This window comes from Lygodium microphyllum, chromosome 5, assembly GCF_053477565.2.
Source record: "Lygodium microphyllum isolate KBCC chromosome 5, Lygodium_microphyllum_v1.1.10, whole genome shotgun sequence".
Lineage (NCBI taxonomy): Eukaryota > Viridiplantae > Streptophyta > Polypodiopsida > Schizaeales > Lygodiaceae > Lygodium > Lygodium microphyllum.
The window spans coordinates 5125791-5153576 of record NC_141139.1 but is presented as its reverse complement, the minus strand read 5'-3'; the positions used below and the strand labels follow the sequence as shown (position 1 = coordinate 5153576).

The 27786-nt window shown below is 44.2% G+C and overlaps 1 protein-coding gene across 6 annotated transcripts in view; it reads left to right on the top strand.

Annotated features, from left to right (window-relative positions):
- Positions 1-9285: 9285 nt before the first annotated feature.
- The window catches only part of LOC148035467 (F-box/kelch-repeat protein At5g15710-like), a 148178-nt gene continuing 129677 nt past the window's right edge, over positions 9286-27786 (top strand). For 2 of the 6 annotated variants that reach the window (XM_087677422.1, XM_087677421.1), the window contains exon 1: positions 9289-10387. In XM_087677422.1, coding sequence (XP_087533548.1) covers positions 9418-10387 — 970 coding nt within the window. In that variant the 5' untranslated portion in view covers positions 9289-9417. Of the gene's footprint in view, positions 10388-23865; positions 24470-27786 lie in introns of those variants that run through there. The other 4 variants (XM_087677418.1, XM_087677420.1, XM_087677417.1 and 1 more) reach the window with 4 other exon arrangements.

Here is a 27786-nt window from a genome sequence, read left to right as displayed (position 1 = left end):
CTTTTAAACCCCTTCTATTTTGGTCTTCCACTCCCTCTCTCTCTCTCTCTCTTTCCTCTCTTGATACATTGAAGCCCCTTTTTCTTCTTGTTTTACCCTGTTTTACAGTAGTAATCCTGTTGCTTGTTTTCCTTCTTTTTCTTAGTTTTTCCTACCTAAATGCATCCAAAATACAAGCAAACACTTAAGCTAATCCAACCTACTCACCTAAACCTTAAAAACCAACAAACTTACTTACAAAAGAGATTGAATACCCTCGGAATCTCTCACTTCCTATCTATCTCAAGCACTAGTTCGGGGGCAAACCCTGCTTCAATGCTCAATTCGGAGTGTGCAAGCATTCAAAGCTTGAATCCATTGGTCCTGTTGACAAAATCAAAATGTGGGAGCTCACACTTAATCGCCAAGACCCACGGATCGCTTATTGTTTCAAATGTTTCAAGCCATGTGCAATGGCTATGTCTCACATAGCCGTGTGCACTCTCATACCTATGAGTGTAGTGAGCTTACCTTCATGCGTGAGCGAGTTGCCTCATCTCATGAGCTCTCTCATAGCTCTACGATCTACATTGCCACGCGTGAGACAAGAGAAAAGAAGAGAAGAGAGGAGAAGATGGAGAGCTTCTCCACCACAGTCCCTCACCCTCACACACTCACTCCCTCTCTCAAGCAGAAGCACAAGCAAGAAGAATAAGAAGAAAAAAAATAGAGATAGTTTTGGCCACACACAAGAATGAGCTTTCTTCATTCACTTTTTTCCTTTTATACATGCCCTGCTCCTCTTTGGGCGCCCATCCCTTTTTACACGATCGACCACTTTAGCCTAGGTCCTCTTTCTCTATTCCCTTCCTATTTACATTATTTCTTCACCCATGCCCATCTACATTCACAAATGAAAGGTGAGAAGGATCAAAGCTTGCACTCGAGAGCTATGGCGGGAGAGCAAGAGCAAGAAAGAGAGAGGCAAGAAATGGGAACTCCAACAGTCACAATGTGTGACGGGGCCTTCCTTTATTCAAACTGTCACTAAAAGAATAAAGAATAAAGTGACAGTGACGGGCGCCCGCCACCTGCAGTGTGCAGTGGTGGTGTAGTAATACACGGGTGGCTAGGTGGAGGCGCCTTTACCCCCAACAACCTCCCGCTTAAAGGCGAATCTACCCTAGTGAGGAGTGAAAAGAAAAATGAAAATACAGTACGACATGTACACATGTACAACAGAATGAGGAAAGACGTCATCTCATCCCATGCCCATCAACCTCCTGAGGATGGCAAAGTGCTCTGTAGAGAGGCTTTTCGTGAGCAGATCTACAGGATTTTGGTCAGTCGAGATCTTGACAAGATCAACAGACTTGTCCTCAATGACCCCACGTATGAAGTGATACCTCACCTCAATGTGTTTCGTCTTCGCATGGAAGACTGGATTCTTGGCTAACTGAATAATACTCATAGAATCCGAATGTAGTGTAGGGATAGCATCAATACCAAGGTCAGCAACCGAACGACCCAACCAAATGGCCTCCTTGCAAGCCTCAATGGCTGCAACATACTCGGCCTCTGTAGTAGAAAGGGACATGCATTTCTGCACCCTGGACATCACAAGAAATAGCTCCTCCATCATATGTGAATACATAGCCGGAAGTGGACTTCCTACTATCTGCATGTCCTACATAATCAGAGTCAGTGTACCCCATGACTCCTATATCCTGGCTGCCATAGCATATGCACACATCTGCAGTGCCCTTCAGGTACCTCATGATACCCTTCACGATATCTCAATGCTTCTTGCCAGGTGTAGCCATATAGCGTGCCACAAGACTAACTGCAAAGGCAATATCTGGACGAGTGGCTATCATGGCATACATAAGACTAGCCACTACGGATGCATAGGGAATCTTGGCCATCTCGGCCCTTTGCTCATCTGTTTGCGGACAATCAGCCCTGTGATACCTTCACATAAGAAGGCAAGGGATCAATAGGCTTTACGTCTTGCATGCAGTAGCGTTCAAGGACTTTATGAATGTACTCCCTCTGTGACAAGTAGAGGAGTCCCTGATGCCTGTCGCGTTTAATGCGCATACCAAGTATGTGAGCGGCCTGTCCCAGATCTTTCATCTCAAAGCTCTTCTTGAGCTGAGTTTTAAGAGCATCTAGCTCATCATGAGCTTTCCCTGCTATAAGCATATCATCCACATAGAGGACCAAAATCAATAAAGAACCATCACGGGCTTTCTTTGTATAAAGACACGGATCCATAGCACTCATGATGTAGCCCTGTGACTACATTAAGGCATCAAACTTATGATACCACTCCCTAAGTGCCTGTTTCAAGCCATAAAGACTTTTCTTCAATTTGTGCACTAGGTGCTCCCTGCCAGGTTCTACAAAGCCCTTAGGCTGCTCTATATAAATCTCATCATGTAAGTCCCCATGTAAGAAAGCCGTCTTGACATCCATCTGGTATAAATCCAAGTCAAGATGAGCAACCAAACCCAAGACTAAGCGCAGGGTGGTCATCTTAACCATAGTAGAAAAGACCTCATCAAAGTCCACACCATGCTCCTGCTTAAAACCCTTTGCTACCAATCTAGCCTTGTATGCCAGCTTGGGGTGTCCAGGGGTACTTTTCAGCTTGTATACCCACTTGCATGGCAAAGCCTTCTTGCCCTTAGGCAAGGAAACCAAATCCCAAGTCTCATTCTTATGCAAGGAGTCTATCTCAAACTGCATAGCCCTCTCCCAGGAGTGACTGTTACCCCTGCGCATAGCCTCATCATAAGTAAAAGCCTCTCCTACATCTGTAACCAAGACATAATGCATCGAGGGCTGAAATCTATTAGGTGGACGTATGTCTCTAGTAGACCGTCTCACAGTAGGCTCTGCTGCCTGTCCAACATCCTGGCCATGAGCATCTGCTGCAGCTGTAGGTTGTCCAACTGGATGTGCGGGAGCTCTCGAATCCTTCTAAAATATGACCCTGCGGATCTCAACAACTCTCTCAGGCTGCCTATGCATCTTGTCTTCATGGAAGACTACATCATCACTACGGATGACTTTGCGCGTCTGCGGATCCCAGCGACGATAACCCATCTCGCCTGCATCCCCATAACCAAGGAAAATGCATTTGACACTCTTAGGATCCAGCTTACTTCTCTTGTCCCTGGGCACATGGCAAAATGCCTCACATCCAAAGACACAGAGATGCGCATAAGAGGGAGCTTTTCCAGTCCATACCTCCTCGGCAACCTGGAAATCCAAACCACTAGAAGGTGATCTGTTTATGATATGCACATCTGTACTAACTGCCTCAGCCCAAAAGCTCTGTGGTAGGCCTGCGTGGCTAAGCATACTACATACACACTCCTAGATGGCTCTATTCATTCGCTCAGCCAAACCATTCCGGGGGGGTGTAGGGGGCGGATCAACTAACGCTTAATACCCCTTTCATCACATAACTGCTCAAAAGCACATGAGACATACTCACCCCCATTATCTATCCTTAGGCATTTTAGCCTATACCCAGACTGGTTCTCAACCAATACAAGCCATCTCTGAAACACAACCAAGACATCGGATTTCAGCTTAATGGGATAAGCCCAAACTTTTCGTGAAAAATCATCTATGAAAGTAACAAAATACTTGGCACCACCCATAGATTGACAAGGCATGGGCCTATAGACATCCGAATGTACCAATGCCAAGGGCTCACTCATGCGTGGCCTACTAGGCTTTTTATACGTAGACCTAGTCTGCCTGCCATAAAGACAATGCTCACATGAATCAAAATATGCATAATCAAGGGGCGGTAAGTACTACAAACTAGAAAGCATTTTCATTCCCTTCAAAGACATATGGCCTAAACGGGCATGCCAAAGAAATACATGTGGGATAGAACCCACAAACAAAACATGATCAAGGGAAGAAGCTGATACAATCAAGGGATAGAGGCTACTAGCCTTGGCACCTCTCGCAATCACAAGTCTGCCACGAGTGATCTTTCATGCAAAGTCTCCAAAAGATACATGATAACCTGCGTCATCAAGCTTTCCAGCTGACATGAGACTGCGTGTCAAAGCAGGTACATGATGTACATCCTGCATAACAAAACTGCTGCCAGAAGGAAACTACAGCCTAACATCACCGATGCCCACAATATCAAGAGAGCTGTCATCACCCAAGCGCACAGAACCCGAAACTGTACGGTATGAATGAAACCATTCTCGGCAAGGTGTCACATGAAAGGATGCACCTGAGTCCAAGAGCCAACACTGTGCATATATAGAGTGTATATCTGTCATCTGCAAAGCACTAGAAGAAGCTGCAAGGATATAATCATCATCATCAACATCCTCAGGCTGCATAACATTGATCTCTTCAATTTTAACACTGGACTTTTGCAGGCACTATGCTGCGATCAGAAGACTTATCCTGCACTTTGTCTTTCCCCTTATCTTTGTGCCTTTCATTGCGCAGTTCATGGCATTGTGGCCTAATATGGCCCTTTTTCCCACAATGGTGACAAGTACCATCTGCATTCCTGCCAAGGGATTTGCTACGTGACTTCCCACGAGACTTGGACTGAGATTTCTGAGAATCTCGTCGTCAATAGTGATTTACTATTCAAAACTGAGAATTTCAGCACCAAAATCAGCTCCAAATGGTTGCCAAACAATAAGCATATATTCCCCTAATATCCGGGCATCAAACGGGACCAATCGGGCATCAAATGTCAGTGTAACACTGTCATAAACTGCCTATGGATTGTTACGACAGTCCCAAAAAAGTGTTAAATCAGTCCAAATGCTATGCCAACATATCAACCATCAAAACCAAGCATAAAGCATGTTCATATGCCCGAAATGGAGCCTTTCCAAGTGCCAATGGAGGGGAGAGCTGTTGTTGTGACTGTCAATGCTGAAGACACATATGGGAGGGCTACGTGATTCTGCCAACTGTAAATGCTCGTCCTGAGGTTGCAAAAAATGGTAGCCAAACTTCGGAGGGGTCCGATTAAAGCCATAAAGCCAAGGAAGGCCTCAAACAAGCTCCAGCAAAGGGAGAGCAGCCCACATATGAAATGAGAGCTGGGAGTGTAATGGCTGCCCTGTTTCAAGAGGGCTAAAAATTGAGGTAAACCCTGTAAAGAGTGAAGCAATACCTTTGTGGGAATGCCTTGAGGGTGCCCAAAGGGGCCAGGAAGGTGCTCGGGAAGCCGGGGAGTGACGGGAGCTCAAAGGAGTCGGATATGGCTGTTGGGAAGGAGACCCAATGCGAGTGGGGAGTCAATAGGAAGTTGAGAATGCCACAAACCAAGCTCAAGAGTCGGGAAGCCGAGCTCTGATACTAGTTGAAAGGTGAGAAGGATCGAAGCTTGCACTCGAGAGTTATGGCGGAAGAGCAAGAGCAAGAAAGAGAGAGGCAAGAAATGGGAACTCCAACAGTCACAATGTGTGACGGGGCCTTCCTTTATTCAAACTGTCACTAAAAGAATAAAGAATAAAGAGACGATAATGGGCGCCCGCCACCTGCAATGTGCAATGGCGGTGACTATCAGTGTAGTAATACATGGGCGGCTAGGCGGAGGCGCCTTTACCCCCAACAACAAATTGCACTGGAGGGAGCCTAGCGCTCTTTTACAAGGACTTAGGATATTTTTATATTTAAGATGTGTGTGTCCCCTTTTGCACTCGCCTTGAACTTTTAAATTTGCTCATTGCATTTTTAGCCCTTTTTCTTCTTCTTGTTTTCCTTTGGGCTGCCTTTTTCCACTTTGTCTTGTGTCTTTTTTATATTCTTTGACTTTCTTTGCATCGGGGTTAACAATGCCTCCTCTCTCAATGGATCAAATGACTCAGTATCCATGGGAAGTAATGCATCAATCATTCCCTCCATCTTGGGCTCCAAGATTGGAGGAAGGTCTGAAAGGGCCACCATCTCTTCTGGTGCCCAGGATGTAGTTAGCGGCATGCCCTCCAATGGGTTTATTGGCTCAGGCACTTTATCTATTGCACGTCCACGGACTCTTCTTATGGGTTACAATAGGTATATTCCTTGGGACGGAACGACACCTCTCTGTAGACATTTTCAAGGCACATCTAATACTATTATATATGATATTCAATTACAGTTTGAATGTAAAGCATGATTGGTACACATTTTTTCTACCGTTAGCTCGAAGTCAGCCAATGATCTCCGATTCAAACTCACCAAAGTGTCGCACACATGGTCTATAGACAAATGATGCTTTCATCAAATTATTAGCTTGCATTGAGTGCAAAGGTACGAGACACGCTATTTGAGATACATCTCAAGATCTTGAATGTCACGATCATCATCATAGTCCATTTTGTCTATGTTATGACAGATAATATGCTTTTGTTTCCCTCATTGTTTCTCTTCCCCATCTCTCTCTATGTTATGACAGATAATATGCTTTTGTTTCCCTCATTGTTTCTCTTCCCCATTTCTCTCTGCTTTTCTCTCTTGTTCTCTATTCTTATCTTTCCCTCCATCTCTCCACAAAGAAAAGCAAAGAGAGAAAATATCTTTATTACTCCCCCCCTATGTCTATTTTTCTCTTTCCCTCTATCTCTCTATTTGTGTCTTCCTCCTTCTCCCTTCCTTTTCCTCTATCTCTTCCTCACCCTTCCTCTCTTTCCCTCCCTCCATCTCTCTATTTCCCTCTTCCTCTTATTCTCTCTAGTTTTCATGAAGCTCTCTCTCTTTCTCTCTCTCTCTCTCTCTCTCTCTCTTTCTCTCTCTTTCTCTCTCTCTCTCTCTCTCTCTCTCTCTCTCTCTCTCTTTGCCCCTTCTCTCTCCTCGCTGTATTTTTATCTCTCCCCCTCTCTATTTTTTTCTTTCCTCCCTCTATTTCTCTCCCCACCCTTCTTTCTCTCTCTCCCCTCTCTCTCCCTCACCCTCCCTTCATCTCGCTATCTCTATCTTCCCATCCCTCTCTCTCTTTCTCTCTCCATCTCTCTATTTTTCACGAAACCCCCTCTCTCCTTCTTTCTCTCTTCCTTCCCCTCCCTTCTTCTCTCTCTCTCTCTCTCTCTCTCTCTCTCTCAAGGCATCTCTTTACAAACAAAAGTATATAGATAAAATAAGAAACTTAAGCAAAGAAATGGGAAGCAATGTCTCCCTCCCTCTCTTTATCTCTCTTTTCCCCCCTCTCCTTTACTTTTCTCTCTTTCCCCTCTCTCTCATTCTCTTATTGTTTCTCTATTTCTCTCTCCCTCTATCTCTCCTCTATTTTTAAATTTTTCATCTCTCTTTCTTTTCTCGCTTTTTTTCCATGTCTTTAACTGTGACCTCCCTCCCTCTAATTTCTTTTCACTCTCCTCTCTCTCTCTTTACCTCACCCTTCCTTTCTCTCTCTTCCTCTCTCTATTTTTATCTCTCATCCCTCTCTATTTCTCTTCCTACCCCTCTTCTCTCTCTCTTTCCCTTTCTTTGTTTCCTTCCCTTCCTCTCTCTTTGTTTCTCCCTCCCCCCTCTTTTCCTCATTGTTTCTCTCACTCACCCTCCTCTCTCCCTCCATCACTTTATTTATCTCTTTCCTTCCCTCTTTGTTTTCCTTCTTCTCTTTCTCTTTTCCTCTCCCTCATTTCTTGCCCTTTCCTTCTTCTTCCTCCCTCTCTCTCTCTCAATGGATCTCTCCATAAACAAAAATGAAGAAAGAAAAGAAAAAAACACAAAAACAAAGTAAGAAGAGGCAATGTGTACCTATCTCAAAGACTTTAAGACGAAACCTTTGCACTTCCCTTTCGCGGCTTCTCTCCCTTTTCCTTTTCACCATTCTCATTCTTCGCATATGGCGGCGGCGGAGACGATGATGAGTTCTTCCTCCCTCTCCTTATCTTCCTCTCCCTCTCCCTCTCAAAGCCTTTGAGCTCTCTCACTCTCTCTTTTGTTCTCTTTTGCAAATGCTTTTAGAAAATGATGTGCTTGGATTTTCGACGTCTTTTCTCTCTCTCAGAGCAATGACGCTATTGGTGTTGCAAATAGCATCGCTATCGGTGCTACTATTAGTGTTGCAAACTAAAATTTGCGATGTTAATAGCGGTGCCGATAGCGATGTCGATATCTTTCATCGGAATTGACCGTTGCTATCAACCCATTTCCTTGTAGTGCATGAAAGAGGGTGGGTTGTTCAGGGAAGATCACATTACTATGATAAGACAAAGTGAGTAAGACAAGCTTGAGTAGCCATATGCCTAATATTATATACTTTGAGCTTGAGTAGCCATATGCCTAATATTATATACTTTGAGCTTGAGCAAGCTGGTGTCCATTGACATGTGAGTAGCACATGATTCTTGTATGGCTATGGGATAATAATAAGACTTATAGATCTAGAACAAGATTTACTATAGAATTCGTTGATGCGATAAGGCTTTGAATCATTCTTTTAACTTTAGATCTCAAAACGATTGCACACACACACACACACACACACACACACACACACACACACACACACACACACATAGAGAGAGAGAGAGAGAGAGAGAGAGAGAGAGAGAGAGAGAGAGGGCTTTGCATTATGAACTCTATGTTCTGCCACACACGGACAGGAATCTCAAAAGCTTGTGAGAAACATGAAGACGTCTCTCTTAATTGCATATGAAAAAAGAATATTTGGACACTTAGCAAATGTAAATGTTTATTGAAGACAAGACACAAACCTACCCTAGCTAGACCGTTGTTGCAACGACGCACGTTAGCATTTTGCAACCATGGAGATCGTTTCATCCCACCTTTGTAGTCTGTTGTGGAGTGACAGGAACCTAAGCTTGCAAGAAACATGAAGACACATATTCAATCGCAAATGATAGTAGAATATAACGACACTCTAATGGCAAATAGAAATTCGAATTGAAGGTGAGACACAAACCTCATGAAGGTGGTGTAGGGTGATGGAGGTGTCCAAAGAGGTCTTAAAATCGCAAGCAAAAGTTCAAATAAGGCTGTCAAAGATGTAAGTGGACCCAAATTCAGGTGGAGAAATCATTCTTGGGGGCCTCCATTTGTGTGTGAACGTGCACACGGGGTACCGTTTTCAACAAACTGCACCACTTGCGATAGCCTATAGGCCTTTTGGGTTATTGGATGGCCCGACCGACAGAGTCTAGAAAGGGAGGGGGCCCGGGGGTGTATGCGTGTACCGTGTGTCACTATGTTGGCCATGGGGTCAAAAGAGTGGCGTTGACGGACGGGACTTTAGCAGCCTGAGCCAGCGAGAGGGACACGAGAGAAGACAGAAAAGAGAGACTCGAGAGTCCGAGACTCCGAGACTAGGCGAGAGAGAGAGAGTGTGTGCGTGTCCGCGCGCGCCTACAAAAGACTCGCAGCTCGTGTCGCCTTTCTTCTCAAATTCGCGTTGTTTCCATGGCGTAGCTCCGGGCTCCCCCTTCTATGGATTTGTCCCTAACTTACCTCTGCATCGGCGGGGGAGGCTCCTCCTCCGCCTGCTTCCCTTCTTCCCATCCGCCATGGATGCTTACCCGCGCTCCTCTCCTCAAGGAATTGCCCCTCGTCGGTCAGCTCTCCCTCCCGCACGTGCTCGACAATGTGCATCCCTTCCTCCCTCATGAACTCGGCCCTGCCTGCCAGACCGATGACGACATGAACGCAGAACCTGATCATCCGACGGAGGCATACTGCGAGACTTGCTTTCCGGAGATTACTAGAGAGCTTCCTCTACTTTGGCCTCCCCAGGAGCAAGCTCAAGATCAGCAAATGGATTGCAGCATTTGGAGTAGACTGCCTCTCGACGTCATCGAGCGTGTCATCGCCTTCCTTCATGTCCCCGACGCCGTGCGCTTTTGTGTCGTCTCCAAGCGGTGGAACTTGATCACATCTTCTCCTAATTTTCGCAAGGTTTTCTCGGAGTCTTACAATGGCGGATCATCTGTGCTTATGTTTCTATGCGATCAGGGGAGCCGTAAGGATCAAACGCCATGGCTGGCTGCATACGATTTGCATGCTAAGCGATGGTATTCCATTACCCTGAGCTTCCTCCCAACCCCTCCAATGGCCCCGTTCATGAACTATACAGTTGTTTCTGCAAGTGGAGGCCTGCTTTGCCTCTGGCCCGAGCCAGCAAAGTCGTTGAAATCTGTCGGCTTTATTGTCTGCAATCCTGTGACTCAGCGTTGGAAAGAGTTACCTTGTCGCAGCCATGACAATCGCATGCCTGATCTTGTTATATTATCCATGGACAATGGAAACTGTCACTACAAACTCCTCGTGTTAACAGAAACTCCATCAGATTCTCAAATTGTGGTTGCCACTGAGCTATACGATTCCTGGAGTTGCAAGTGGAAACACACAGGATTCAAGTCACTCTCTGGAGGGAAATTCAAGTCTACTGCTGTGTCTAAAGGTAAAGTGTATCTAGTTCATGAAGAGAGAAACCAGAGGTATAAGATCAGGGTTTATGATATGGAGGAAAATGTTTGGAGATCTTCTCTTTCTATGCCTGCAATTTTTTATGACACACCTGAGGTGATTGGAACACCAGTAGTTCTTGATTGCAACGGGAATCTATTGCTGGTGGGGAGAGTGGGGAAGCATTCCTCTAAGGATGAAGTAGTAATTTGGGAACTTGACCTCTCCGTCAATGGTATTGACAGTTGGAGGGAGGTGGACAGAATGCCACAAGACATTGCAAGGGAGTTCCTTGGGTGTCTGGTCTTTGGTCACTATTACTGTATAAGCGATAGTGACCAAATTTTCTTTATAGCCTCGTTTAAGGCTCCAATGCTGGTTTACAGCCTTAAGAAGAAAGCATGGAGCTGGTGGAGCTGGCCATTTTTCGAGAAGTATGGAAGCCGGTTTCCCATATTTGGTTTTGTGAAGGTGCCAGCAGCATTTCCTCCATTTGGCTTTGCATTTGACCTTCGCTTTGACAGTCTTGTATAGACATGTACAAAGATGGCTTACTTTTCAATGCACAGTCTTCCAATGGTTATGATTGAAAACTACTTTTACATCTTTTACTGGTATTGCATGCAATCCTATTGCAGACGGTATCGGTTCTGTTTTACTCTGGGATATATTGAACTCTAGACGTATTAAATTGTACCAGCTGCAATGTATATTGCATCGGGTGCTGCACTTGACTTTATGGTTGAATATTGAGAATGTATGCATATTTGTGTTTTAAAACTGTAAAACAATATATGTGTGCTCTTCAGGTGTGAAATATGAGCTTGTGTGAAATTTTTGAAGGGCCTAGGCATTAATGACCTGTTTGTTTGTCTCTCTTCTGTTTGTCATGTGCCATGCTGGTGTGTGTGCTATGAGAGGTTTTAAGAGCACATAAACATAACAAACACAGATATTTGCAAAGCAGTTACGGCAAGTTGACACTGTGAAATCACACAGAATTTCATGTAACATTTCATCATTCACAGCATGATAGTAACCTGCAGATGGCACTGCTATTCAATAATTACGAGCATTGCTATTGATGCTTCCAACCTGGATCCATCTTACCGATTCACATTTTAAAAATTTGATTATTTGCTGCAAATGTTATTACCCTTCCATCTTCAATTTTGGGTACTTACTGTTTACTATGGAGGGAGAAATGGTTAGCTGTCTGCTATAGTCCTTTGTGGATGCATCTTAGATCAACTTGTCTGGCTCCAGGAGTCATGTTTTTGAATGAAAGGTTTCTAACTGTTTCACCCTATTTGGGTTCATACCCTTGGAGTAAGCAACTTTTAGTGACACATCCTCAAGTTTTGCTGGTTCCACACAGATGGTCACCAGGTGCAGTCCTCATAGATATTGCATAGGAATAAACCTTATGTGTTCTAGGCACTATTTCTTAAAATATAGTGGCAAAATGAGCTTGGGGGCAGATGTCAGTCTAATCGAGACACCTATTGTAAGTGTAAGCCATGGCTAGTCTATCGGCTGATTTCTGTGAACAGCATTTCTAGACTTGGTAGCTATTAAGTGAAGAAAAATGAACAGAGAATTCTGTAATGAGGCCTCATATTATGGAGTTATATCAATGCAGTGTGTGCACAAGAGGGAGAAGGTACTATGCTGTTATGGATTGAATAAGACCTGAAATTGCAGTCACGACATTTTCGTGGCCGCTTAGACAGGCACCAACAAAATAGAGGCTATATGTTTCTTACAATGCACACAATTGAAGATGAGGTCCTAGTCTATCATTTCAGTGTACAAATCAGCAGCTTTTTGGCAGTACCTCGGAAGGCAGAAGGTGAAAAGCTGTTCAGGTTTATTACAAAACTGAGAAATGCAAATTTACTTACAATCTTGGACGATGGACACCTTGTTGGCCCTAAAACTGGTGTCCCTTTCGGTATTTCTTTAACTTAATTGAAGAAGAAGTTGATGTACGATGGAATTTTTCCAATCTCTTTCGGTATTTCAACTCCCTTTGCTATCCAAAATGACTAGTAAGTCTTAAATCCGATTTGCTCTTTGATTCAGGCAGCCAATTGGCTTTCACTTGCTTTGATAGAGATGGAAAATGCCCCAAATTCATTGATTCGCTGGTCTCTCCACTTGTATTTGACCGAGAATAGCTTTAGCCCTGCTGAATCCAAGTCTTGGAGCTTTCAATTTTTGGTATATTTCCTGAAGCTGCTACTAAACTCTAATTTTTTCTATTTAGATTAGAATTTAAAGCAAAGAAATCTGAAATTTCTCAGCCTCTGATGATCTCAATGCTGTAATCTTTAGAGCAAGGTTGGGGGATGAGAGAGAACACCAAAGAGAGAAAATTTAGACTTTCTTGGCGAAGAACTGAAGAAAATCAATCATTTATTGCTGCTGTCTTGTCTCAACAACTTGTAGATGTTGTCACTTGTTGTTGATTGATCTTCTCCTGCCCCTGGCTACCTTAGGTCCTTCAATGGCTGCAGATCAGACCAATAGCATCTCCTCCCTCTCTCTTATAGGCTAAATGCACTAAAAATGCCTCTCTCCAGCCTCTAAAGATGTTTTTCAATCTTGAGTGGGTATTTTTGACAAACTTACATCAAGAGTAAACAATCTACTAGCAGAAGTGGCAGCTTTTTCAAATGGTTTTTTTAGCATTATCCATAATTAAATATTACATTTCAGTCTTTAAAATTAAAAATTAATCTAATAATTATTTTGGTGCAAAAAAAAAAGATTGTCCAATAATTAAATTGACCAAGCAACTTTCATTCTCAAGTGTCTCTGCACCATCTTTGACTATCAGATTGACGTTAGGTAGTATTAAACACCACTTCTCTAGTGTTACCAACAACTGACACTTATGGCGAAATGAATAGCCTAGGCCAACAACTGGCACTAGATACCACCAAGTACTTGTGTGGCATAACTTATAACAACTTTTACCTCTGATATTTCGTGATTTCCTCGAGTCCCAGGCTCGCAAATTACCTCTAATCCCTAATATATCTTCATATGATATCAAAACCGGTGCAAACCCTAGCATATCCGCACATGGTATGAGAGCCGGTACTCTTCTAAAGAGTATCTGTAATATCCCCCTCTCCCCCCCCCCCTTCCCTCCCTCCCCCCCTCGTATAAAAAGTTTCCCTCTTAAAAAAAAAAAAGAAAAGAATTTTCTTTCCCTCCCCCCCCCTCCTCTGTCGTCGTCGATAAGTGGCGAGGGGGGGGGGGGAGGGAAAGAAAGGAAGAAGGAAACAACAGACGACGAGAGAGGGAAGGAAGATGACACAGACGATGACGTGATGAAAGAAGACGAAGTTGATGATGACGAAGTGGGAGAGGAAGAGAACGATGACATTGACGAGGGAGAGGCCACGGGCCTACTATCCCCCCGTAGCACCATGCAATCGGACAGGTGGTGGGTGGGGGAGACCACTACCACTCCATCCCCTCCCCACGTCCCTCCCCCTCCCCTCCCCAATCGTAAAGGAAGAGAGGGAATTGCCACCTTTTCCCCCCATGCTGTTGGCTTGAGAGAGAGAGAGAGAGAGAGAGAGGAAGGGAGAGAAATGGAGAGGTTAGAAGAGAAAGAAAGAAGAGAGAGGAGGAGAGGGTGAGAGAGAGGGAGTGACAGAGAGCAAGAGAGAGAGCAAGAGAGAGAAGCTTCCAAGAAGGTTCTCCTTATTCTCCCCTCCTTAGAGGGTAATCACATGTGCTGTTCTCCTCCCTCTTGTTCCCCTTGGATTATCCGCAGTGTATTTCGCTCCCCAATTGCCCCCTCCCCCCCCCCTAATCGAGTATAAGGCATGGAAGTCTTGTGCAATTCGCGTCTAAGGGGAGACGAAGATCAAGAATGGCCCCCAAGCAGAAAATGTCACATGTGGATGGAAATCCCGCAACGAAAGCCTCGAGCGATGACATCATTGCCTATTCAAATGCGGTACTGGTCGTAAGTAATATATTTCCAGATTGATGAATGCTTGCTTTGATTCCCACATGAGATGCATTAGACCTGTATTTTGCCGCATGAGAATAGGGCATTGAAAAGGATAAACTGCATCACAAGTATTTGAAGGATTGAATTCCCCAAATTCGTGTATCAAGAGAAGTTAATTGTATTTGGATGCTATGCGATAAGGTTTCAAGCATTGTCAACTTCCCGCCGTTCTCGCAATAGTAGGTGAAAGGTGAGAAGGATCGAAGCTTGCACGCGAGCTATGGCGGGAGAGCAAGAGCAAGAAAGAGAGAGACAAGAAATGGGAACTCCAACAGTCACAATGTGTGACCGGGCCTTCCTTTATTTACTAGTCACTAAAATGAATGTAAAGAATAAAGTGACGTGACGGGTGCCCGCCACTTGCAGTGTGCAGTGGCGGGTACTGTCAGTGTAGTGATACACGGGGCGGCACGGCGGAGGCGCCTTTACCCCAACAATCTCCCACTTAAAGGCGAATCTGCCCCAGTGAGAGAAAAGAAAAGAAAAAAGACAGTACAACTGTACATAGGTACAAGGGATGAGGAAAGGCAACATCTCATCCAACGCCCATCAATCTCCTGAGGAAGGCAAAGTGCTCAGTAGTGAGGCTTTTCGTGAGCAGATCTGCAGGATTCTCGTCAGTGGAGATCTTGACAAGGTCAACAGACTTGTCCTCCACGACACCACGTATGAAGTGATACCTCACTTCAATGTGTTTCGTCTTCGCATGGAAGACCGGATTCTTAGCCAACTGAATGGCACTCATAGAATCCAAATGCAGTGTAGGTATAGCATCAATCCCAAGGTCAACAACTAGACAGCCTAGCCATATGGCCTCCTTGCAAGCCTCAATGGTTGCAACATACTCGGTCTCAGTGGTAGACAAAGCCGTACACTTCTGAACCTTGGACATCCAAGAGACAGCACCTCCAGTATAGGTGAATACATAGCCAGAAGTGGACTTCCTACTATCTGCATGTCCTGCATAATCGGAGTCAGTGTACCCCACGACCCCTGTATCCTGGCTGCCATAGCAAATACACATATCTGTTGTGCCCTTCAGGTACCTCATGATACCCTTCACGGCATCCCAATGTTTCCTGCTAGGTGTAGCCATATAGCGTGCCACAACACCAACTGCAAAGGCAATATTTGGACGAGTGGCTATCATGGCATACATCAAACTGCCCGCGGCTGAAGCATAAGGGATCTGGGCCATCTCGGCCCTCTGCTCATCTGTCTGCGGACAATCGGCCTGTGATACCTTCACATAAGAAGGCAATGGACAGCCAATAGGCTTTACGTCCTGCATGCGGAAGCGCTCAAGGACTTTATGAATATACTCCCTCTGTGACAAGTAGAGGAGTCCTTGATGCTTGTTGCGTCTAATGCGCATACCAAGTATGTGAGAGGTCTGTCCCAAATCCTTCATCTCAAAGCTCTTCTTCAGCTGAGATTTAAGAGCATCTAGCTCATCATGAGTTTTCCCTGCTATTAGCATATCATCCACATAGAGTACCAAAATAAGCAATGAACCATCACGGGCTTTCTTCGTGTAAAGACACGGATCCATAGCACTCCTGCTGTAGCCCTGTGACTGCATAAAGGCATCAAACTTATGATACCATTCCCTAGGTGCTTGCTTCAAGCCATAAAGACTTTTCTTCAACTTGCACACTAGGTGCTCCATGCCAGGTTCTGCAAAGCCGTTAGGCTGCTCCATATAGATCTCATCATGCAAGTCCCCATGTAAGAAAGCCGTCTTGATATCCATCTGATATAGATCTAAGTCAAGCTGAGCAACCAAAGCCAAGACCAAGCGCAGGGTGGTCATCTTAACCACAGAAGAAAAGACCTCATCAAAGTCTACACCATGCTCCTGCTTAAAACCCTTTGCTACCAATCTAGCCTTGTATGCCGGCTTGGGGTGTCCAAGGGTACTTTTTAGCTTGTACACCCACTTGCATGGCAAAGCCTTCTTGCCCTTAGGCAAGGCAACCAAATCCCAAGTCTCATTCTTATGCAAGGAGTCGATCTCAGACTGCATAGCCCTCTCCCAGGAGTGACTGTCACCCCTGCGCATAGCCTCATCATAAGTGAAAGGCTCTCTTGCATCTGTAACCAAAACATAATGCATAGAGGGCTGAAATCTATCAGGTGGACGTCTGTTTCTAGCAGACCGTCTCACTGCAGGCTCTGCTGCCTGCCCAGCTGCCTGTCCAATACCCTGACCATGAGCATCTGCTGTAGCTGTAGGCTGTCCAACTGGCTGTGCAGGAGCTCTAGGCTCTTTCTGAAAGATCACTCTGCGGATCTCAACCACCTTCTTAGGCGGACTGTGCATCTTGTCTTCATGGAAGACTACATCATGGCTGCGTACTATTTTCCGCGCCTGCGGATCCCATAGGCGATAGCCCATCTCTCCTGAATCACCATAACCAAGAAAGATGCATTTAATGCTCTTTGGATCCAACTTACTCCTCTTGTCCTTGGGCACATGGCAGAATGCCTCGCATCCAAAGACACGGAGATGCGCATAAGAGGGTGGCTTACCAGCCCAAACTTCCTCTGCAACCTGGAAATCCAATCCACTAGAAGGCGATCGGTTTATGACATGCACTGCCGTACTAACTGCCTCAGCCCAAAAGCTCTGTGGTATGCCTGCATGGCTAAGCATAGAGCGGACACGCTCTTGAATAGTCCTGTTCATGCGCTCAGCCAAACCATTCTGGGGTGGGGTGTAAGGGGCGGTCAACTGACGCTTAATACCCCTGTCATCACAAAACTGCTCAAAAGCACGTGAGACATATTCTCCCCCATTGTCAGTCCTAAGGCGTTTCAACCTATACCCAGTCTGGTTCTCAACAAGAGCAAGCCAACGCTGAAAGACTGCCAAGACATCGGACTTTTGCTTTATGGGATAAGCCCACACTTTCCTAGAAAAATCATCAATGAAGGTAACAAAGTACTTCGCGCCACCCATAGACATACACGGCATGGGCCCACAAACATCTGAATGCACCAAAGCCAAGGGCTCACTCATGCATGGCCTACCCGATTTCTTATGCGTAGACATATTGTGCTTACCATAAAGACAATGATCACACGAGTTAAAACATGCATAGTCCAAAGGCGGAAGATACTGTAAACCAGATAACATTTTCATTCCCTTCAAAGACATATGCCCCAAACGGACATGCCAAAGTGATACATGTGGGATAGAACCCACTGCCAAAACATGGTCTACAGAAGACCCAGATACAACAAGAGGATAGAGGCTGCCAGCCTTGGCGCCTCTAGCAAGCACAAGTCTGCCTCTGATAATCTTCCAGGCAGAATCCCCAAAACAGACATGAAACCCTGCATCATCCAACTGTCGTGCAGACATAAGACTGCGCGTAAGCGCAGGTACATGACGTACATCCCTGAGCAAAAAGGAACTGCCAGTGGAAAACTGCAACTGAATATCTCCACAGCCCACAATATCAAGAGACCTGTCATCTCCAAGTCTGACTGATCCAGATACAGTACGGTAAGAGTGAAACCACTCACGGTAAGGCGTCACATGGAAGGACGCACCTGGATCCAATAACTAGCACTGTGCATACATACTAGGTGTCTCAGTCAAGTGTGAGGCATCAGAAGAACTAGCTGCAAGTATGAACTCATCACCACCATCAGAATCCTCGGTTTGCGTGACATTAATTTCCTCAATCTTGACGCTGGACTTCGCAGGTACTATGCTGCGATCAGAGGACTTCTCCTGCACTTTCTCTTTCCCCTTATCCTTGTGCTTCTCATTGCGCAACTCATGACACTGTGGTCTGATATGGCCCTTTTTCCCACAATGATGACAAGTGACATTAGCGTTGCACCCATGCGACTTACTACGCGACTTTCCACGAGATTTAGACCGACCCTTCTGCGAGTCACGGCCACGGCCATGACCACGATCATTCCTGTCATTCCTGCCTCTAACTGTCAAAGCATGTGAAACACGAGAGGCATCCAAGTTTTTGCGATTAACCTCTTCCTGCAGAAGAGCACTCTCAACATCATTCAATTTCAGACTAGCACTAGAGGTACATAGGGCAGTGCGGAATACATCCCATGACTCATTTGGAGTCCCAAGCAAGAAAAGAGGAGTTACTTCCTCTCCAAAGGTGATATCCTGCGAAGTCAGGTTCTTCAGTATAGCATGGAACTGGCTCAAGTGAGCAGACATAGTCGCATTATCCTTCATGTGCAGATCCATAAGCTGCTTCAACCAGTACATCTGACTCGCCGGACTTTTCTTATCATAAAGATTCTTGATCTTATTCCATAGATCCCATGCACTCTGTGCTTCCTCAAATACATTATAATGTACCTGTTCAGTGAGAGAGAATACAATCGTGGACTTGCATAGCTCATCAAGTTCAAGCCAATCGTCATTGTTCATAGTTGCAGGCTGCTGCCCGCTCAACCGAAGTGGCTTAATCTGAGATTTCTGCACCAAGACCTGCCAAATTTGACTCTTCCAATAAGAGTAGTTGGTACCATTCAACTTTGTGATGTTAAATATGGCATTATCAATCGAAGAGGACGCCATAATGCAGGCTGGAAATGCACAGACAGTCTAAAACTGCTTGCTGTTTTACTGCAGAAAATGCCCAAAATCCATTGAAATGAGCTCCAAATGGCGAGAAAAGTGTGCCAAAAGATGCTGCCCACTTAGTACTAGGTGTGATACACCAAATCAGGATATTTCAGCATAAAAAATACTGCTCAGTCCACCAATAAATGCTTGCTGTAATAAATTTCAGAACTGCAATAATGAGAGCAAACTGTCCCAAAACTGGATCTAATGTCAACTAAACAATGCTAGGTCCAAAGTCGGCATAAAGAGGACAAAGCAAAGCCAAATGACAGTGAAAATACATGAGCATAACACCGAGAGATGTCAAATAGCATCTGCCAGTAAGAGGCACACCCCCAGACAATCTAGGCAAAATATACCTGCAACTGCCAAAACCTGACACAAATAGATGTCTGCTCAAAAGAAAGCGGATCCAAAACTGAGACTCAGCTCATAAGCATCCTGTGAACCAAGACATATACTCAATGCAACATCCAATTGTCGGAGTATAATTCCAAAGTCTCAATACATCTGTAACTGCTCAATGACATAGACTGCTCCAATACATGTAACTGCTCCAATAGCATGTAATCCCTGCTCAAGGTCAAGTAAGCATGCAAGATGCTCCCACTGGCATAAAAGGCGTACAAACGAGCTCAAGGGGTCAAGCAACCCAAGACAAAGTACCAGTGATGACAAGTGACCAAGTCAATGCGTCATACGCATCCCAAGAGCATGACATATATGAAGCAACTGATAGAAGCAACCAACGAGCAATACATAATCCCAAAATAAGATCTCTGTCAACTCAATGACATCCGATAGCAACCAAGTAAATGATCAAACTGAGTCGGAAATGCTCAAATACATCCAAGGCAAAGCTCCCAATGTAGGTAAAGCATAGACGAACCAAGCGGCATATATCACGAACCAAAGCATGTAATGTATGAAGCCTAACTGTCAAGCATAGACATGAGGCATAAGCGGTCCAAGAGCATGCCAAGTCGCTCCAAATGCCAGTGAATACCAACCAAGACGGAGCTTATGCGTAGCTCAAATACATTCCATAGACTCAAACATGAGCTCAAAGTCGTCCCCAAATGTCAGATACATGATGGCAAATCCCAAAGCATACATCCGGTACCAATAGGTAAGTGACAAAGCATCCAAAGTACCTTCAGCCCACTGCTATTACAGCCAAGTTTGATTGTCAAAACTGAGAAATTTCAGCCAATATTTTAGGCCAAAATCATGGCATAATCATGTGCATACATTCCCAAGGCACTAGGCATCATGTAGGCCGCATACGGGCATCAAACAAGGTAACTGGAGTAGAGTATAAGCATCAAATGCCAATGCCAAGTGTGGCTGCCCTGTTTCCAGTACTGTATAACAGTAAATGACAGTCACAAATCAGAGAATGTCAGCCCCAAAGCTTCAATGCCAAGCACAAGGCCTAAAGAGGCTTTCAAAGTAGCTCAAATGCCTTCTAGAAACCATTGTTTAAGTGCTCATTTAGGAGCCAAGGCATATAGGTTGAAAACGTGATGAGTAGGCAGGCAGAAATCTGGCGCAAATTCAACGCAGGCTGTCCTGGGAAGTGGCTGCTCCATGTGGCAATGTTGGTGTGGATGGGAGGGTCAAAGAGGCCCCAAAGAGGGCATACACAAAGCCATGAATGCCCAAAGCAAAGGGCAAGGGAGATATGGAGCTTTGAAGCTTCAAATGATGGCTGCCCCTCTTCTTCCACCTGTTTAAAACTGAGAACTGAAGCCCTTCAAACTCTGATGCAATACCTCAAGGGCAAGGCCCTGAAGAAGCCCAACAATGCCGGGAGGGAGCTCGGGAAGCCGGAGAGAGTCGAAAGTTCGGGAGATCGGCTATGGCTGCCGGGATGGAGACCCAATGCGTGAAGGGAGTCGATGCGAAGGTAGAGAAGCACCGAGTCGAGCTTGAGCAAGAGGAAGCCAAGCTCTGATACCAGTTGAAAGGTGAGAAGGATCGAAGCTTGCACGCGAGCTATGGCGGGAGAGCAAGAGCAAGAAAGAGAGAGACAAGAAATGGGAACTCCAACAGTCACAATGTGTGACCGGGCCTTCCTTTATTTACTAGTCACTAAAATGAATGTAAAGAATAAAGTGACGTGACGGGCGCCCGCCACCTGCAGTGTGCAAGCACTGGCGGGTACTGTCAGTGTAGTAATACACGGGGCGGCACGGCGGAGGCGCCTTTACCCCAATAGTAGGTGCGTTTTCGTCACTTTGAAGGTATATGTTGCAACTCACATGCCCGAAGGATTGCTTGGCAAGCAACTTAGCCTAGAAGAGAATCATTTTCGAAGCTCTAGACCTTTACTCAAGCTATCGCTAATAGCTCATGTTGATAGATTGGGAATCTTGATGTTGTATCTAGCTAGTATAGACAATGATCATAAGCATTAAAGACTAAGATGCCTTGGGACCCGTCCGATAACTACTACCTTCATCAATCCAACTCAGGGATTGGGCTAGGTACAAACTACAATTCCAAGCTTCAAAGGCAAGTGGAGAGCTCTAGGTATCAAGAAGTTATTGTGACTATTTTTGCAATGTTGAAAATGGATATCATTGTGTTGTTGATTGATCTAATAACGTCCTAAATGCTTTTGCATTAAACTGATTTTGTTGGATGTGATTTAGATGATTATTCCAAGTGCTTGTGTTTGATGGTAAGTGCATAGCAGGGGTTAGTTTTGATAAGTTGCTATGGGGTATAAAGGAATGTTTTCTTGGAAGATGATATTGGGCTGATTGTCTTGATTGTGCTTGATTTTTAATTGGATTAATTAAGGAAGGATATTTTGCGCGGGTGGATCATCTCCAAGGTCACACAAATAAAGGAGCAATAAAAAATAGAAAAATAAGACAAGATACAATTTGAAGCATAAAACTTGATTTTCCTAAAGGCAAAACTCACTTGGAGGATGAGTTGAATAAGCAAGCCCAATAACTAGAGGATATGATAAGAGATATGGAGCTAGCGAAACAAGAGAGTATTATAACTAGAAGAAAAATTGGAGAAAGCAAATAGGAGTCAAGACCAGCTCATGATGGAAATAACTAGGTTAACAATAGAGAATGGAGAGTTGCAACATGCCAAGAACTAATCCTTGATAAAGATTTGATCAAATTCGCAAATCCCAAAAAGCCTTGAACAGCCCAACGTCTGTGGTGTTGGAAGATCCTATTCTAGATACAGGATGGAATTTATGGTGCCATGTGATTTGGATCGGGTACTTCTGCAAGGCAGAAGGGAAATATAATTTCTTCTGTATGGGTAGGAGATAAACAACTAGATTGATTTTCCACAAGTGTAGTAAAAGCAAAAAATGCATCATATACTTTTGACTTTTTAATCAATGAAAAAACCCAATAAAAATGTGTAAAGTCATCAATGAAAAAAACGAAGTAAAAACATCCATCCAATGACTTTGTTTGCGTGGATCCACATATATATGAATGCACAATTTGCAATCTGACCTTAGCTTTGAAAGCAACATCATGAGGGAAAGAAAACCGATGCATTTTTTTCAAAATGCATCCTTCATAAATGTGCTCAGGAGGTCTCTCTAAGAGAGGTAAGCCTTCTAGCATCTGAGTATGCTGCATAAGCATCAGACCGCCATAATTCACATGCCTTATACAAGCATGCCATGACTCTGCCCATGATATAGCAGGAGTAATAGTAGATGCCAAATAAATTGATTGATTAACAGAGTGAGCATTTAACTCATAAAGTCCATGACATAATGTGCCAGTGAGCACCAAAGTCAAGAATTCCTTATCCTTGACCTCTCATGCAAGTCCTAAATTTTATTAAGGTGATCTTGCATAGCCTCACCTTCTTCCATCTTCACATTTTCAAGCTCATTCTTCAAAGAAGAAATGCGTGCCTCATTCTTACCAGCAAACATATGCTCAAGTGTAAGCCATGCTACTTGTGAAGTAGTAGCAGAACAAATATGTGGGATCATCGACCGCTGAACTGCCAATGAAATAAGTGACAATGCTTCGGCATTCCTAGTGTCCCAAGCCCTCTGAGCAACTGTTCTCTGGGGTGGTGGTTCTGCGACAACTTTTTGCCTTTGTCCATGTCCTGCTACTTGTTGAGAGGTTGCTATTACACCCTCTTGCCTTTGTCCATGACCTCTTGCTTGTGGAGGGGTTGCAAGAGCCAAATCACTAGGACGTACTTCTTTCCCACGACATAATCCTAGAGACCTTTTGCAACAAGCACAATTTTAATCATAAAGGACCACAGAAAATAGGTGTTGCCATCAATCTATTCTCTTTCGAAACATAAGTGAAGACATCATTCTATCCATGAGCTGCCATGATAAATGTCACTTAATCAGATGCAAAACGAGCAATTACAAAAGCTGGCTGACCTGGAAATCTTCAAATTCCCAGAAATTACAGCAAATGCCAAGCTAAAATCGACCAAATTTAGTCAAAAGAACCACCAAATCGTGTGACACTTAACCAGTAATGCCTCAATGTGCTGAAATTTTCCAATTTCAGCAAACAACATGCTGTCCAAGGCAATAAGATTGCTCAGCAGCACAAAAAACACAAAAGCCCCAAAATTTGACTGTCTAATGTGTGCAATTTTAAAACACATTACATGTGCCAATGTTTTCCAAGAAGTACAAAAACCCCAAAATTTCTGACCCAAATATCTGCAAATTTCTTCAATTCATGCACTAAAGTACTTTCTGAAGCAAAAATTGACCTGCTCCTGCAAAAGCCCTTTGCTTTGGCTCTGAAATTCTGATTAAAATACTAAAATATACTTTTAGCAGCTGCGCAGATCTTAAAATATGCTGATGCGGCAACTCGAGAGCAAGCAAAACCAGTTCTGAGCTGCGTGGCTGCTGATGTGACAGGTTGGAACAGATCTGGAGCAGTTCTAGATTGTGCAGGTGCTGATGTGGCAGTTTTGGACTACGCTTGCAAAATTGGGGTTTTCAGGACGGCGCCTGTGAAATTAGGGTTTTCTGGACTGTGCATGTGAAATTAGGGTTTTCTGGACTGTGCCTGAGAAAGAATCTGACTGTTTTGAACAGCCACGGCAGGTTGCAGAGGTCGAGTAAAATAGAGAAGGTGCGTCAGAAACACAGGTCACCATAGGCAGGAGTAGCACGTCGGCTGAGCTGAGAGTGAAGAGAGCAGAGAGACAGCTGGCTAAATAGCTTTGATACCAAATGTAAGATTGAAGTACAGCAATGGAGCAAAAAGAAGCGTACATGACTGATAGAGAGAGGGAGTGGTCACAGCATGACTATTTGTATAATAGAATATGAAGTGCAAAGTACAAAGTACAACCCTTAGACTTTAGGGTTGTGGAAGTGACGTAAAGTGAGTTCACAAGTGACCAAAATGTGTAATGTAAATCTCTTTGGCATTGTCGCCTTGGGCACACATCTTTGTAAGGAATGAAAATGCTTACCATCTTGTAGTATCTTCTGTCCCTAGACTATAAGTGTTTTGAGTTTTGTGATTATTGTTTATATGATAGGGAGACACATAGTATGCATAAGAAGTCTGGCATGAAGTGCATGGGTGAGCCTTTGGCTTTTGTTTATATGTATGTGGTCCCGTGCCCTATCAATTGCTCGGTGGTGCAAAGTACTTTGTCACATTTATTGATGATTACTCATATAAGATCTGGGCTTACCCTATTAAGCAGAGATCAGATGTCTTGTCTACCTTTGAGCGTTGGCATGCTCTTACTGAGAAGCAGTCTGGGTATAGGTTGAAATGCCTAAGGTCAAATAATGGAGGTGAGTATGTCTCGAAAGCTTTTAAGCAGTTTTGCGATGAGCGGGGTATTAAGTGATTGTTGACTACCCCTTACACCCCTCCCCAGAATTGTATTGTCAAATACATGAACTGGATGATTTAGGAGAGAGTCCGCAATATGCTTAGCCAGGTAGGCTTATCACTACACTTTTGGGCTGAGGCAGTTACTACTGCTGTAAACTTGATTAACTTGTCTCCTTGCATTGCTATTGATTGCCAGGTTGCAAAGGAGGTACGGATTGGGAAACCTCCATCATTATGCTTATTTATGTGTCTTTGGTTGTGAGGCATTCTGCCATGTTTCCAAGGACAAGCGCAATAAGCTAGACCCTAAGTTTGTGAAATGCATCTTTCTTGGTTATGGGGATGCTGATGAGATGGGCTATCGCCCATGGGATCCGTAGGCTTGTAAGGTTATTCGTAATCATGATGTCATTTTTCATGAGGAAAAGATGCATAAGTAGCTTGAGCTGGTCGTTGAGGTATGCATGGTTATATTTCAGGAGGAGAGTCCTACTCTCATATAGTCAGTTAGACATCTTGCAACAGTTGATACTCTAGTGGCCTAGGCTCTGCTTGTCGTGCAGGATTAGCTTGTTTTGAGATGCTCTACTAGAGCTAGACGTCAGTCTCAACGCTTTACATTCTCCATGGATTATGTTATGGTGATAGATGTAGGCAAGCCTCTCTCGTATGATGAGGCCATGCACAAAGATGATAGTCACTCATAGGAGAGGGCTATGCAGTCAGAGTTTGACTCCTTACATACTAACCATATGTGGGATTTGGCTTCTTTGCCTAGTGGCAATAAGGCATTGCTATGTAAGTCTGTATACAAGTTTAAAAGTATCCTTGGATGCCCCAAGCTCGCTTATAAGGCGAGGTTGATAGTAAGGGTTTCAAGCAGGAATATGTTGTTGACTTCGATAAAGTTTTTTCTCTTGTGGTCAAAACGATGACCCTATGCTTGGTACTAGCATTGGCTGCCTAACTAGGTTTGGACCTTTATCAGATGGACGTAAAGACGGCTTTCCTCCATGGGGATTTGCATGATGAGATTTATATATAGCAACCCAAGGGCTTTGAGGAAAAAAGCAAGAAATACCAGGTGTGTAAGTTGAGAAAGAGCCTTTATGACTTTAAGCAAGCACCAAGGGAATGGTACCATAAGTTTGATGCTTTAATGCATTCACAACGATATATTTGTAGTGTTATAGATCCGTGTTTATGTATGAAGAAGGCTCGTGATGATAGTCTTATGATTTTGGCACTCTATGTGAATGATATGCTTATTGTTGGGAGTGCTCATAATGAGCTGGATGCCTTGGAAATTTAGCTCTAGAAGAGCTTTAAGATGGACATGGGACGTTTAGGCACCCGGCTCAGAAAACAAAAACAAAAACAAAATGGACATGGGACAGGTCTCGTATATTCTTGGGATATGCATCACACGTGATCCCTCTAAGGGGCTCCTTTATCTGTCACAGGAGTATGTCTAGAAAGTCCTTGAGCGGTTTTATATGCAAGGTGATAAGCCTATTGATTGTTCTCTACCTTCTCATGTGAAGCTTAGTTAAGCCAATTGTTTGCAGTCTGATGAGCAAAAGACCGAGATAGCAAAGATTCCTTATGCATCTGTAATGGGTAGTTTGATGTATGCCATGATAGCCACTCTTCTTGATATAGCATTTATAGTGGAAGTTGTGACATACTATATAGCTACACCTAGCAGACAACATTGGGATATTGTAAAGGGTATCATGAGGTATCTGAAGGGCACAACAGCTAGGTGCATATGTTATGGTGGCCAGAATACAGGAGTCGTGGGGTATACTGACTTTGATTATGTAGGACATGCAGATAGTAGGAAGTCCACCTTTGGCTATGTCTTCACCTTTGCTAGATGTGGTGTTTCTTGGATGTCCAGGATGTAGAAATGCACAACCCTCTCTACTACTGAGATCGAGTTTGTTGCAACCACTGACGCTTGGAAAGAGGCTCTTTGGATAGGTCCAATTAAGACCTTGGTATTATTGATGTGGTTCCTACATTGCATTCGGATTCTATGAGTGCTATCCAGTTAGCCAAGAATTCGGTCTTTCATGCAAAGACGAAACACATTGAGATGTAGGAAGTTGATGGGTATTGGATGAGATGACGACTTGTGTAGAAAACCGCTAGGGTTTGCACTGAGGATACACAAAGTGTATGACCACGACAGAAACACAAAGAGATAGACACAGATATAGAGGGCAAAACTCAAACCCTAAACGCAAAACTCAAAACTCAAACACAAACAGAAGAAGGGATAGAGAGAATACAACTCTGAAGTGAATGAATGCTGTAAATGAATGTAAGAGTGTACAATGTGCTCAAGGGCAGAGCAAAGTCGGAGAGTAACGTCCACCGGAGATAGATCCCAAGTCTGTGACGACCAGTTGGAGTGTAGGAGTGCCGAATAGTGAATGGCAGTAGGCTGGTCACCAAAACACAGCAGTTTGGAGGTTGGAAACTAGTAAACATAGCAGTGTACTACTGATCGGAAGCTGGAAACTATGCATAGGTACTGTAAACAGCAGGGCGGCAACTGGAGAAAATGTGTCGGAGAGTGTCAGGGCCTGCAATGCTGAAAATGCAGGCTGGCTGACCCCGGCGATGATGGACAGCAGACTGAATAGAAGTCTGGAGTAGTCGCCAGCAACTGAGAGCTTTCGCGTACAGCAATGGATAGACTGAAGATAGTGTGGATGCAGTCGATGATGATTGGACAACAGATAGAGGTGGGCTGCAGGCTGAAAATTGAGTGCCAACAGCAGCAGATCTCCAAGGTTTTGCAGCGTTTCAATATGGAGGGGGGGAAAACAATTGGGGTTCCATTGTCTCCATATGTGAAACTCTACATCTGATGATGAGAAGGTTGA